The following is a 13,158-nucleotide window of genomic DNA, read 5'->3' as shown; positions in this document are numbered from 1 at the left end:
TCAACTAATGCGCTTTCATCACTCGCTTCAGTGGTCAGCTTTTGCGCGTGCCATTACTCGAAAAGGCATTTCGAAGAACCCTCAAACACCGCCCCACAGCTGCTGGTTTGTTGGAACTCAGTGTCCAGTGTATGGATTTTTCACATTGCACCATGGGTAGTGTGGTTGTAAAATATTCTATGTAAGACGTACCCTAATGAAAACGCACTGCCTGGAGAACTACAGTGCTCACAGCTGCATGATATACGTATGCTGTCAATCACAGTGGCGTCACGGTTGTTCAGTCGCTCAGGGGGCTTCTAGTAGGCTACGAGAGAGGACCCCTGCCTGATGCGCGCATAGGCTACATAAGTGGTGGGCTTTGCAGTCTGTGAAGGCAAGTGTATCACCATGATCAACCTTATATGGGGAGGATCTTCAACCTGCTTGGCTGCATAAATCATAATCAAGATGAAGACGTGATCATAGCGCATTCGGCATCGTTCGAGGCATCAGTATACCAATAAGTTCTGACGCGCACGATAGAACGGTGGACTCCGGGCAAGGCTACAGAGGTGGTAGACTGCTAGGCGGGGGCTGGAGGCGAAAACAGACATATTTTAATGGTATTAATAAAATTAATCACAATGAAGCGCAGAAGGATAGTGGTTGCGGCAGGTTTCTGTCTTGCCTTCTTCCTTGGTACACTGATGAATTTGCTGTATATACCAGGGTTTGAGCACCATCAGAACCATGACCATAGAGTACATCGGTACTACCACGAAAAACAGCAGCAGGTTACAGGCGATTCGCAGCTTCAAATCGGCGAGTCAGTCACTGAAGCTGTGGCCGAGTCCAATAGTAAACCTGCCGTAGGAAGCAGGCATCATCAGGACCTTCTGCTGCAGATACGAGAAAGATTCGATGAGGTTGTGCGGTACCGTCAGCGCCAAGCGCATGGGTCTGGCACCGGAGACCCAGTCCGCCAGCTGGAGAGACGGAGGCTCATGGATTCAGAGCCAGGGGACAATTGGGACCATATCAAAGTAATTGAGCGAACCGAAAACCGACAGACGCATTTTCAAAATCGACTTTCACCTTCCATATACATGCCCACAGCATCACGGAAAGATTTCACTATGACTTTGAGCAGCGTTAACCGTACTCCGATGCTTGGCTGCAGCAGCATAGACAACGTGACCAATGTTCAGTACCTCGGCTCAGGCTACACAAAGGCTGTCTACAAGGCGTCTCTCAACAACAGCTTGTCGGTGGCTCTGAAATCGGTGGATTTCGGGGGACACGATATGGAAAATTGCGTAAAGAAATATGGTTCACCTGGAGACTGCTACAGACTGGCGTCCTTCAAAATAGTGAAAGAAATGACGCTGATGGAAAGGCTACAGCACCCCAACATTCTGAAGGTAATCTATATCTAGGCTAGCTAACACATTCATACCTTACTGATCGGTGTCTTTTAGCCATTTCTGTTGCACAATTATTTATTTAGCCATAGGCCTAGTATCACACACAGACCTATTTAAGATGTAGTATATCTTTGTTTTTGTTGCCTATTGCCTAAAGGATTTTTATCTGAAATCCATTAATTTCGTTATAACTTGTAGCAGTGCCCTATAAATCATTTAAGTTTGACTTCAAATTTGTGCTCTTTACGCAGTATCGAAGTTAGTTAATTGCCATTTTGTCTTATACCAACAGCCAAACCATGAATAATTCTTTCCCTAATGACTGAATAGCCATAGGTGTGAAACGTTACATTAAGCCTCTCGGCGTGTCAAAAGTGACACATGGGTTGAACACTTTGGAAATTGGTGTGTATTCCACTTCCACGAGTTTACTTGAGAAATCATTCCAGTGTGCAGTGAAAACAAAATAGGCAACATGAAATAAGTGCATGGTTGGCCTATTATTAATAGTGCTATTTGGTGGATGTGTTGTCCGTTTAGTGGCTGATTAATAGTTTAGAGTTGAATGAGCGCCATCGCTTCATTGTTATCCTGTCGATTTTAAGCCGTTCAGCGGTTTGCTGGATCTGCATGGTACACAAGCCGGTGAGTGGTGAGACGCCCGAGGCTCTGCCGCATATTACCTTGTATTTTATTTGCATTTACACCAGATCTGTGGCGTAGCCTACCGATACGCGGGTAAATCGTAATACATTTGTGTAAAAAAAAATTAAGAAGGCCTTTTTATTACGTTATATTAACAGCGCGTCTTTAAGCAGCTTGTCTATAACATCACCAATATAAGTGCATGCATGCGTAAAGGACGATTTTACAATTCAGACGGAGATAAGTAGCCTAGGCCAAATAGCCTTATCAATATCCACACTAATAAAGCATGTATAATCCACATAGGCCTACAATGTAGGTCTACAAATAGTGATGCCTGTACACGTATCCCTAGATGTATGCACAAGAACAGTTGCACGCCTATACTCAAGCATCTCACATTGTCCGATATAGGGCCAATATTTGAAGAATGTTATTCTAATGTTTCACATGTTAGGCTACTGTTTGAGAAAATATATGGCCTTGAGGTACTGGTTACATTGGCATTTATAGGCTACAGCATATAGGCCTAAGTCTGTGCTTTACTGTAATGTGTACCGCATGAGGCCCAATTACAATATCCAAACAACAGCAATCCAAACGATATTGTCGAGGGCATTTCATTCTTTGATCGCAACTATTGCTGGATAGATAGATAAGTAGTCATCAAACCAGTGGAAAACGTGCCGTTTTGTTTTTTAATTCAAGTGTAGGCTAGTTATTATAACTTAATAAAAAAGTAGTTCGGCTAATTTAAGGTAAAACACTAGTTGCACTTTAACCAAGTAAAAAGTGGCACGTTTTCAAGATAGACCTACTGTTTTATCGGATGGTACAACAGAACCAAGACAGTAGCCAAATAGTCTATACAGAACATTTATTAAAATACAATACATGTAATCAATTATGCTCTCTAAAATAATTTTCTGGACAATATTATACGTTTGTGATCTTTTGATCAGAATTGCTATACATAAGTATTTTGTTAGCACAGTCGAACTGGAAGTTATCTATTTAAACTAAATGTGTCATACCTATTTTGAGTCACTTCTATCAGACTTGATCTTTTTGTTTGCATGGTGAATGTAGAAACATTTGAAGAATGATACCCTAGCCTAGGATATAGGTGAATATCTGACCCGTAATCAAGTTATTTACCCTGTATGAAGCTTTAGAGGGAGTGTACATTCTTATCGAGATTTAAATTGCAAACAATAAAACAATATCACACCCTTATAAAATGTGAATTATTGTAAAGCACATATTATTGTCAAACAATGTTAAACCCACATTAACCTATTAACATTAACCTACAAACATTAACATATAAAACCAATGTACGTAAAACATTCATTTTTTTCTTGACATTTTTAGACATTAGTAAGGCTATGGGGAGTTAGGCCTCATTAGTAAGGCTATGGGGAGTTAGGCCTTTGCCACTTTTTTTTGGTAACTTATTTCAATCTTTGACTTATAACTAACTGGGTGTCTTTCAATTGACTTACATTCAATAATTGAGGTATTTCACAGTATTAACTCATATCAAAACTCTCCTCAAAACTGGATGTCCAAGTTATAACCAGGCATTCTTTTTTGACAACCGCACCGAACAGAGGGACGACATGTCACTACAGCATGTTGATACATCTGGACTGTATTTAATGTTTTACTTGGTTTATTCATCAATAGGAAGTTATTTTTGTTATAGAAGTTCCGTTGCGGAGTGGGGGGGGGGGGGGGTAGAGCCCAATATAGTAGCTGCCCATCTCTCATCGCACACTTACTAGTCCGTGTTGTGATAGGTACAGACTTACATTAACATTGACTGTAATACAGTTTATTTGTGTACATTTAAAAGTAGTACTGGAGTCTTGGTTTGTGTGTCCACTCAGACTTTTCTGGCTATCACAGTGTAATACACACACACACACACACACACACACACACACACGCACACGCACACGCACACGCACACGCACACACACACACACGTACATACACAGGCGTACACACACGTACATTCTAGCATTTGTGTGACTGGAAAGTGCACTTTGGCTATCCCACTCTATCATCGTTGTCATAAGCGAATAATACCAAGATGATTTATTTCAGGATAAACATAAATAACAAAATTCATTTTCTGGCATGGAAGCTACATTGAGGGATTACAGGAATTGCTTTAGAAAATGTCAACATAAACTGGAAATGGTATGGAATTTCTCTCTCTAATCATAGGGAAAATATTATTTCCTTTTCATTCCTCTATGAACATGAGCACACTGGCCTTAAGGCTAATACATGCACTTTTTTTGTGCACCAGGAAAAATGCCTGAATGACTTCTAGGGTAAAGTTAACTGGCATGCTCCACTAGCGTAGAAAGAATAAATCACTGGAATAAATCATGTATTAACTTTAAGACTGAATTAGAGCAATATCTCCATTACTAAAACAAATGTTTATTTTAGCTGGCTTAGGTTGATATTGATTTGACTTACTAGAATCATAACTTGAGATCTGTATGTATAACAATATTTTTCACGTAAATCTCCCATTGACATCAATGCATCATTTACAAAAAAAAATGGTGCAAACTAAACAACTGGTTGATTGCAAGTAAACGTTTTTGTATGTTTAGTATCCCAAAGAGTATTTAATGTCCAGCTCTGCTGATCCAATATATCCTGTTAGAGTAATGAAGTCTGGCTCTGTCTGAGCAAAACAGTCTACAGCACACTGTCTGGTTAGTGTCTGCCTCTGGCCAGTCCTCAGTATGAGAGGAGGAGACAGAGGCTCAATGCTCTCTCACTGGAGAGAGTGGGATCAGAGGTAGAAACCAAAGCAGTTCATCTCTGTTCTCCTAACTCAGCACACTTTTGGTGTCAATAGTCATGTTGACTGATACTGCTTGTCCGGGATAGATGGGGGACGCTCCTGTGTAGAGGGGAGGAGTAGCGGGCGACTGACTGGGAGGTGGATTGTGGACACATGTTTCTTACACCAGCACGCACGGCAGGCACCCTCCACCTTTCTCTGCCCTCGTCCATGTTAGAACGAGTGTGAACAATATGAATTTGAGCTGATCAGTGAGGGAGATAACAAGAGGGGGCTACTTGCCTGCCCGGACTGAGGGGTGTGCGGGACGGAGGGAATGAGGGGAGGAGGGCCCGTGTGGCTCAGTTGGTAGAGCGTGGCGCTTGCAACACCAGAGTTGTGGGTCGAGTCCCCATGGGGGACCAGTATGGAATATATATTTTTTTTAAACGATGAAAATGTATGCATTCCCTCTGGATAAGAGTGTCTACTTAATGACATGAATGTAAGGGCTACCTGTCAGCGAAAGTATACGTGGTGGATACAAATGATCTGAGAGTGGTGGGACCTCGGGGCTGCTGCAGGGTTTCTGGCTGTGTAGCTGGATTATGTTTACACAAGCCTGTCAGCCTCTCCCTCTCTCCCCCAGGGCCTGCTCAGTAGATCTCCTCCGTTAGTTGGGGAATCAGTAACCAGGTTGTGTTAATGTGAAAGCTGGGTGTCTGTGGGCCTTGGGGTCAGTTTGAGGATGAGTGGACTGGAGACAGAGTTGCAATTAAGCCCGGGGTTAACACTTTAACCTCCGACTTCCATGGGAAGGAAGCTGGGGGAAAAAGAGAACGCCAGAGAACTGTTGTCCTGGGCCTGCTCTGCCTCGCTAAGCCCTCAGCCCTGTTTCTGATCAACCCCTAGGGTATGTTGGGGCTCAGCAGCCCTGCAGCCCCCACACTCTACATGGAGAGCAGGGTGCCCTCATGACCCCCAGAACCCCAGACCATCACCACATAAACATAGGACATTTCTGCTTGTCTTCTTGCTCTGAAACCTTCCCAGAATATACAATACATGCACGTCATCACTTCTTAAGTAACAGATAAAGAAAGTCAAGGAAAGCACAGTTTTGAAGTTGAATATGGGCTGTTGTGCATGTGCTCATAGAACATCCAAAAAAGTCCCCCCAGTTTTAAAAGAGAAATGTGAACAATAATTTGATCGGATGAAGTAACATTGGTGTGAAACATTATTTGACATGGCCAGCGAGTCTCCCACATCATTTGCATTAGTTGAAGCTCTGTAACTTCTCCCCTTTATTTCACTCTGAGAACATGCTCAGCTCCTGTTAACTGGTAGTCTGAAGGTCAGGTATTGGTTTGACAAACCCTGTGATGTGTTTAAGGAGGAAATAATAAGGTGAATGTCACTCCAGAGTATTGGGAGTGAATTCTTTCTGCAAAACACCTTGTTGTGCAGCCCTCTCCTACGACACCGTTTTTTAAATGTTGTTTATTTTTACTGAGCGGTTGGAGAAAACAAGTCGATGAGAGTTCTTACTCAACAAACTTTTTTATGTTTCTATATGCTTCCTCCCCCTTTTCGGTGAGGATGTAAGGCACCAAATTCAAAAAAAAAAATAATAATTCGGTAGATTTTTACAGTCATCCAAAAAGTACTAAGTTAGCAGTCATACATATTTTCTTCCAGAACGCTCGCTTCCAGACTTTGTTTTCAACCCTATGAAGTCATGCAAATTATATAAGGGGAAAGATGTAATAAACGGAGTGTGTAATCATCGAAACTCAAAACGTTTAAGCCCCTTTATGCACCCAAACTTACGGTTTTAACAATTTCACCCTCCTCTATTTAATGCATTATGAGTATCAAGTCCATCTAATGTACTAGGATCAATTCACATGGAAAAGGAAAATGACAGAGGGTTTTCTGCCAGTTGCACTTGGTCCAAGTCTCTGATTAAAACAAGGCATACCAAATCCAACCATTAATGTCATTCGATACACACACACACACACACACACACACACGCACACGCACACACACACACACACACACACACACACACACACACACACACACACACACACACACAACTGCTGCTACCAAACAACTGCTGCTACCAAACAACTGCTGCTACCAAACAACTGCTGCTACCAAACTCTTATTCTAATTCTAACACTCCTTGTGGGGACTAAACAATTGATTCCAATTCAAAATCCTATTTTCCTTAAACCTAACCCTAACCCCTTAACCTAACCCTAACATGAACCCTAACCTTAACCCTAAATCCCTAAACTAACCCTAATTTTAACCCTAACCTTAATTGTAACTGTAAACCTAACCCCTATGCCGAAAATAGCCTTTTTCCTTTTGGGGAACGGCAAAATGTCCCCTTGTTTTACTATCTTCGTGAGTACTTCTGGTCCCCACAAGGATAAACATGCATGCACGCATGCATGCGAGCACTAAGTTAAACCCCTACGCTGCACATGGATAGACTTCAAACATGCATTTCATACAAGTTCATGAATAATAGTTCAAAGTATGTTACTTATTACCTGATTTGTGAGTGAAATGAAAAGCTCTACATTTTGTACTGGGCTTTACAGTAAGTCCCCACCCAGTCCGTAGCAGAGATCCAGAGAGAATCCGGTTGGTATGATAGAGGTGTTCTTGTTTGACTGACACTCAGTCCTGCAGTGACCCTGTCCAACAGAAGAGCAGCAGTGTGCTCTGGGCTCTGGCAGATGCTGGGGATTTCATCTCTGGACAAACATGTCCGCCCCGGGGCCGGTTTGATCGGGGGCCAGGAGGCCTTCGTTAAGAGCGTGTGGTGACTGGGTTAACTGCCCTGCCGACCCCGGCGTTTATTTACACATTAATAATGTCCCACACAGAAATGCTTTTGTGGAGCATATTATGACGCGCATAGCATATGTTCTCGACTATTTCATCTGCTACTCGAGCAGCCGTTCCAGCAGCAGCACCCCCCTCTTGGCTGCTAGACCCGTCTCACTCTGACCGCTACCCTGGTTACCCGGCCTCACCTCAAGCAGAACCTGCATGGATTCATTCTCTTTGTCCATCTTCAACTCTCAGCATTATTAACCGGTCTCAGTTGAAATGCACATTCCCGCTACCCTACATTTAGTTTAGTAAGAACAGAGAGACCTTCCAACCTTCCTTCAACTCACTTCTTGTGTGTACAGCCAACTGGCCAGTGGGGGTTTGGCCTGTGTGAGTGTGACTGGTCCCTGGGCTGGTGTGTGTTTGTGGCCCTGGCCCTTGGCCCCCCTCTCTGTTCCCGGTGAGGCCTTGCTGTGCTATGGCATGCTGACTCACTCCTGCCTCTGGCCGGGAAAGTGGTGAACTGCCAGGAGGTTGGCCTAATAGTCTTGGCTCCTAACGTGCCTGCCTTTTCACACTTACCTCACCTCAGATTTTCTCAGCCTTTTCACTAAGGCCTCGCTCTCTCATGCTCTATATACACCCATCCAAAGATGCAACTTAGATAAACCTCTATGTACAGAGGAAACAGAGACACATCAAGACCTGAACTCACAACAGCAGAATATATTCTGAACTCAGAACAGCACTCACAACCGAACCGTTCAGAATCCCGTTGCAGAAATATATAAATACATTTGCACAGATTTGATATTTCTCTGAAACGCTTCAATGAGGTCATGCCTTTCTCAGTAAAAAGACATTATCAAACGACCGAGGTGAGTGACCTCTGAACCTCAGTCAGACAAAATGGCACCAGATTCAAAGCAAACACAAACACTGCCCCAGCATGCGTACAGCTGCTATCTCACTCTGGGCAGCCTTAGCTGCCAATGAGTCTAGTCTGACATGGAGGGAAAACACTGCCCTGATGCGGTCGTGTTCGCACAAGAATGCCTCCGCTGCCCACAATACCAACAACTCCAGCACTGGCTGCAGACGTGGTGCATACAGTACACACAGCCTGGAGATGGCGTGTGCTGATAATAGTCATTACTGTGAATTCAATCTCAGATAACAAAACTTTCCGTACACTCCAACCCCTGGGAAAGCTTCTCTGGCATTGCCAAGGGCAATCTCACACGCACGCAAGCACACTCACACACACACACACACACACACACACACACACACACACACACACACACACACACACACACACACACACACACACACACACACACACACACACACACACACACACACACACAGACAAAAAAAAGGTGTTAGTCCTGCATTGATGGCAGTATAAAAAAAACACCATTCTTCTTTTGCTGCAAAAATGCACTTTAGATTCACATACTCAACAGAACATTTTTTTTCTACAGAGAGAAATAAAGAGACTCTACAACACTCGAAAACTTAACCTTAACTGAACTCAATTCATACATGCTTTTCTCACTGCACAAGGAAAAGGGGCTGATTTAAGCTCTATAAGTGCAGTCTTCTTCAAGTGTTTGTCATGCTGCACCCAGTGGTGGGATGAGGGGCCACTCTGCCAGCCTTGCCCACAAGCCCCTCCTCTCCTCCCACAAGGTTGGCACCCACTGGTCACCTCACATTTCCCATCACACAGCACCGCTATAAAATGTCTCTGCGTCGCTCTTCACAGGCACACCCAAACTGCTAACACGCAGTAGTCACCCTCAGAGAGTATGAAGCCTCCACTACTTTACTCTCAGACAACGCTACATTCTCACATCATTCACTTGTAAAAGCCTTTTATTAACCAATAAACAACATGCAATGACACCTCTGTTTTGCATAGTCAGTGTTTTCCCCGATGGTATGGTTGACAGCCGTATTGGTTGTTATGCTTTTAGATTGAATTTCATGCCCACTTATTTTAACCAGTTCTTCTGGCACAAATTATCTTACACAAATGTTTATGCAAGCAAAGGGCCGGCATCTCTAGGAGGCACTTACCATAGCAAGAAAGAGGAGAGTAAAAACTACTTCAATCGACCAAAAGAAACATTAATGAGTGCCAAAGCTCTCACATGTCTCATTGGGTTTTCATTTTAAAAACATCAGAATGCATGCAACCGACATACAGTAATTCAATCTTCTGAATGAGATTGTTTGTCACTGACGGCTCAGGTTTACACGGAGTGTACAAAACATTAGGAACACCTTCTCTTTTCATGATGACATAGACTGATCTGGTGAATCCCGGTGAAAGCTATGATCCCGTATTGATGTCAGGGGAGGAAACAGGTTAAAGGATTTTTAAGCCTTGAGACATGGGTTGTGTATTTGTGCCATTCAGAGGGTGAATGGGCAAGAAAAAAGATTTAAGTGCTTTTGAACGGGGTATGGTAGTAGGTGCCAGGTGCACCGGTTTGAGTGTGTCAAGAACTGAAACACTGCTGGGTTCTTCACGCTCAACAGTTTCCCCGTGTGTATCAAGAATGGTCCACCACCCAAAGGACATCCAGCCAACTTGACACAACTGTGGAAAGCATTGGAGTCAACATGGGCCAGCATCCCTGTGGAACGCTTTCGATACCTTGTAGAGTCCATGACCTGACTAACTGAGGCTGTTCTGAAGACAAAAGGGCGTGCAACTCAATATTAAAAAGGTGTTCCTAATGTTTTGTACGCTCAGTGTATATATCGTGTGTGTATAGATGAAGAACTAGTGTTTCTCGGTGTCCTCTCCAGTTGTACGGCTACTGCTACCAAGACAGAAATGACATCCAGGACACGGTGACAGCCATCACAGAGCTGGGAAGTCCTCTGGAGATGATCCAACTACTGCAGACCTCCTGGGAGGAACGCTTCAGGGTGAGTGTTAGCGGACAACACACACATTTCACTTAAGCACTCACTTAAAACAAGGTTTTAATCAAATGCTATATTGACATGATCATTATCTTGTCAACGTCTTGTGATATCCCCTCTCTCACTGAACAGAGTGCCACATGTATGAGTCAACAGAATAGGCTGAATTCTGGTAGGTGTTACTGAGGGACTGAGGGTAGGTCACATGCGTAAGTAGATACTAAGGCCTGTGACTCAAACCCATTGCAGGCTGACTCAGAATGTAGAGCGAATTGGCTGAAACATGGGCTTGGTTAACCTGGTTTATAGGGACACTACTGGTATAGCGGATGGTATTTCCAGAGCCAGGGCCCTTCTCCTACTCAGTTTCCTGCCTCACTAGCTGGGCAACATGGACCTGTGTGCCGCTGGGGCCCCCGGGCCGGGTCTGCCGATCACTATCGCCACAGAGCCGCGCTCTAATTATTTCCTATTGCTTCATGTGGCCGGGGGAGGGTCCACCCGCTTGCCACACAGAGGATGAAAGAGCTTCGGTGCATGAAATCACCAGCAAGTGCTCTCTTCCTCTCTTCTCTCTATCCCCTCCTCTCTTCTCTTCCTTTCTCTCTTTCTTCCTTTCCTCACAGGCAAGACTGGAGGAGATTCACTGAGACAGTCAGCTCTTCTACTGAGAGATCCTTCAACACAAACGTTTTGTGATGATGAATACAGGGTGGGAAAGATTGTTGCCAAATTTAGCTTCACAATGCCTTCTGATAGGCCTTGGGCTTCCTTAAGTGCCTTGAGCTTCCATATCATTTACATCTATGCAATCCTTTCAGATTTGTACAAGTGCCTAGGGGGTAGGGCTAGGGGTGGGTTTGGAATTGGGCATGGGGAAGTTAGTTAAAGAGTTCCCAGTGTAACCATTGACACAAGCACAGCTCAACACGTCCTTGAATGCTCCGTCACTGTCATTTATAACACTACACACTAAGCCTATCTACATGTCATCACACTAGTCTATGACCTCCTAAAGCATCATTTGTTTCATCCCTAATCAAAACTGTATTTGTCATGGAGAGGCGGCCTTTATCCAAAGTCCGAGCTTCCTCACGGAGCTTCATAGTGTAGTTCACCACACCAAATACATCAGCCAGTGGAGGCTCATCAGAGGAGGAAGGGGAGGACCATCCTCCTCCGTAAATTTAATAAAAATAAAAATTGTGAAACATGAAAAAAGTTATCCTTTTTAGATAGAACTATACTAAATATATCCACGTCACCAAATAATTGACTAAAACAATCTGTTTCGCAATGAAGGTCTACAGTAGCCTCCATAGCACTCTCTGGGGTAGGACCATGGTATAGCTTGAGGACAGCTAGTTTCCGTCCTCTGGGTACATTGACTACAAAACCTAGGAGGCTCATGGTTCTCACCCACTTCCATAGACTTACACAGTAATTATGACAACAGCCGGAGGACGTCCTCCAACCTATCAGAGCTCTTGCAACATGAACTGACATGTTGTCCAACCAATCAAAGGATAAAACAATGCATCTAGTACTGAAAGCACAAGCTACAGCTAGCTTGCTTTGCCAAAGCTACAGCTAGCTTGCATTGCCAAAGCAGTTCATCTCTGTTTTCCTAACGCAGCACACTTTTTTGTCAATAGTCATGTTGACTGATACTGCTTGTCCAGGATAGATGGGGGACGCTCTTGTGTAGAGGGGAGGAGTAGCGGGCGACTGACTGGGAGGTGGATTGTGGACACATGTTTCTTACACCAGCACGCACGGCAGGCGCCCTCCACCTTTCTCTGCCCTCGTCCATGTTAGAACGAGTGTGAACAATATGAATTTGAGCTGATCAGTGAGGGAGATAACTAGTAGTTGTTTTCCCACAACATAAGCGTCAGGTCTGCCTCCCTTGTCACCCAAGAGCCTTCCCTTGAAATGTGGAGTGCATAACATGTGGTGGGTAGTTGACTCAAAGAGAAAGAAAGACAATAGTAGAACAGTTTTGAATGAACAAATTTCTTCAAAAATGACGGAGAAGCGAGAGCGAGAACTATTTTGTGTTTTTTCACTTTCAATTTTACTTACTTGGCTAATTAATGCAGCTAGCAAGTTTAGCCTACTCAAACACCCAGCTCAAACAGAGAGGGATGCGATGTTAGCTAGCTGGCTATGGATACCCAACACTTGAACTCTTCCAAGTCATGGTAAGCATTTGATTTTATTAATTTGCCACCAGGGCCTGCCGGTGAACTGCTAAACTGCTTGCTGTACACTGTACTACATGGTTGTAGTGGGTTTACGAACACGTTAGTTCTAGTATGTTGACCGATGTTACCTAATATGCTGACAACGATGTAGGCTGTGTGTAGCAGTTAGCGGTTATGGTATGAAGGTTTGGAAAGGTTTGTTTGCCTGGTCACAGACAGCTTTTGTGTTGTGCACTGAAGTCCACAAGCAAAGGTGAGATGAGACCGGGTAGATGCGAGAACGGAT

At 43.8% G+C, this 13,158-nt stretch overlaps 1 protein-coding gene across 2 annotated transcripts in view; it reads left to right on the top strand.

Annotated features, from left to right (window-relative positions):
* The first annotated feature begins 309 nt into the window (after positions 1–309).
* The window catches only part of LOC139381826 (extracellular tyrosine-protein kinase PKDCC-like), a 33,989-nt gene continuing 21,140 nt past the window's right edge, over positions 310–13,158 (top strand). The window contains exons 1-2 of one of the 2 annotated variants that reach the window (XM_071125628.1): positions 310–1,403; positions 10,546–10,668. In XM_071125628.1, the coding sequence (XP_070981729.1) occupies positions 603–1,403; positions 10,546–10,668 (924 nt within the window). In that variant the 5' untranslated portion in view covers positions 310–602. The remainder of the gene's footprint in view (positions 1,404–10,545; positions 10,669–13,158) is intronic. The other variant, XM_071125629.1, reaches the window with a different exon arrangement.

The sequence above is a fragment of the Oncorhynchus clarkii genome, chromosome 23 (assembly GCF_045791955.1).
Source record: "Oncorhynchus clarkii lewisi isolate Uvic-CL-2024 chromosome 23, UVic_Ocla_1.0, whole genome shotgun sequence".
NCBI classification, from domain to species: domain Eukaryota; kingdom Metazoa; phylum Chordata; class Actinopteri; order Salmoniformes; family Salmonidae; genus Oncorhynchus; species Oncorhynchus clarkii.
This window is presented reverse-complemented; position numbering and strand designations above follow the sequence as displayed.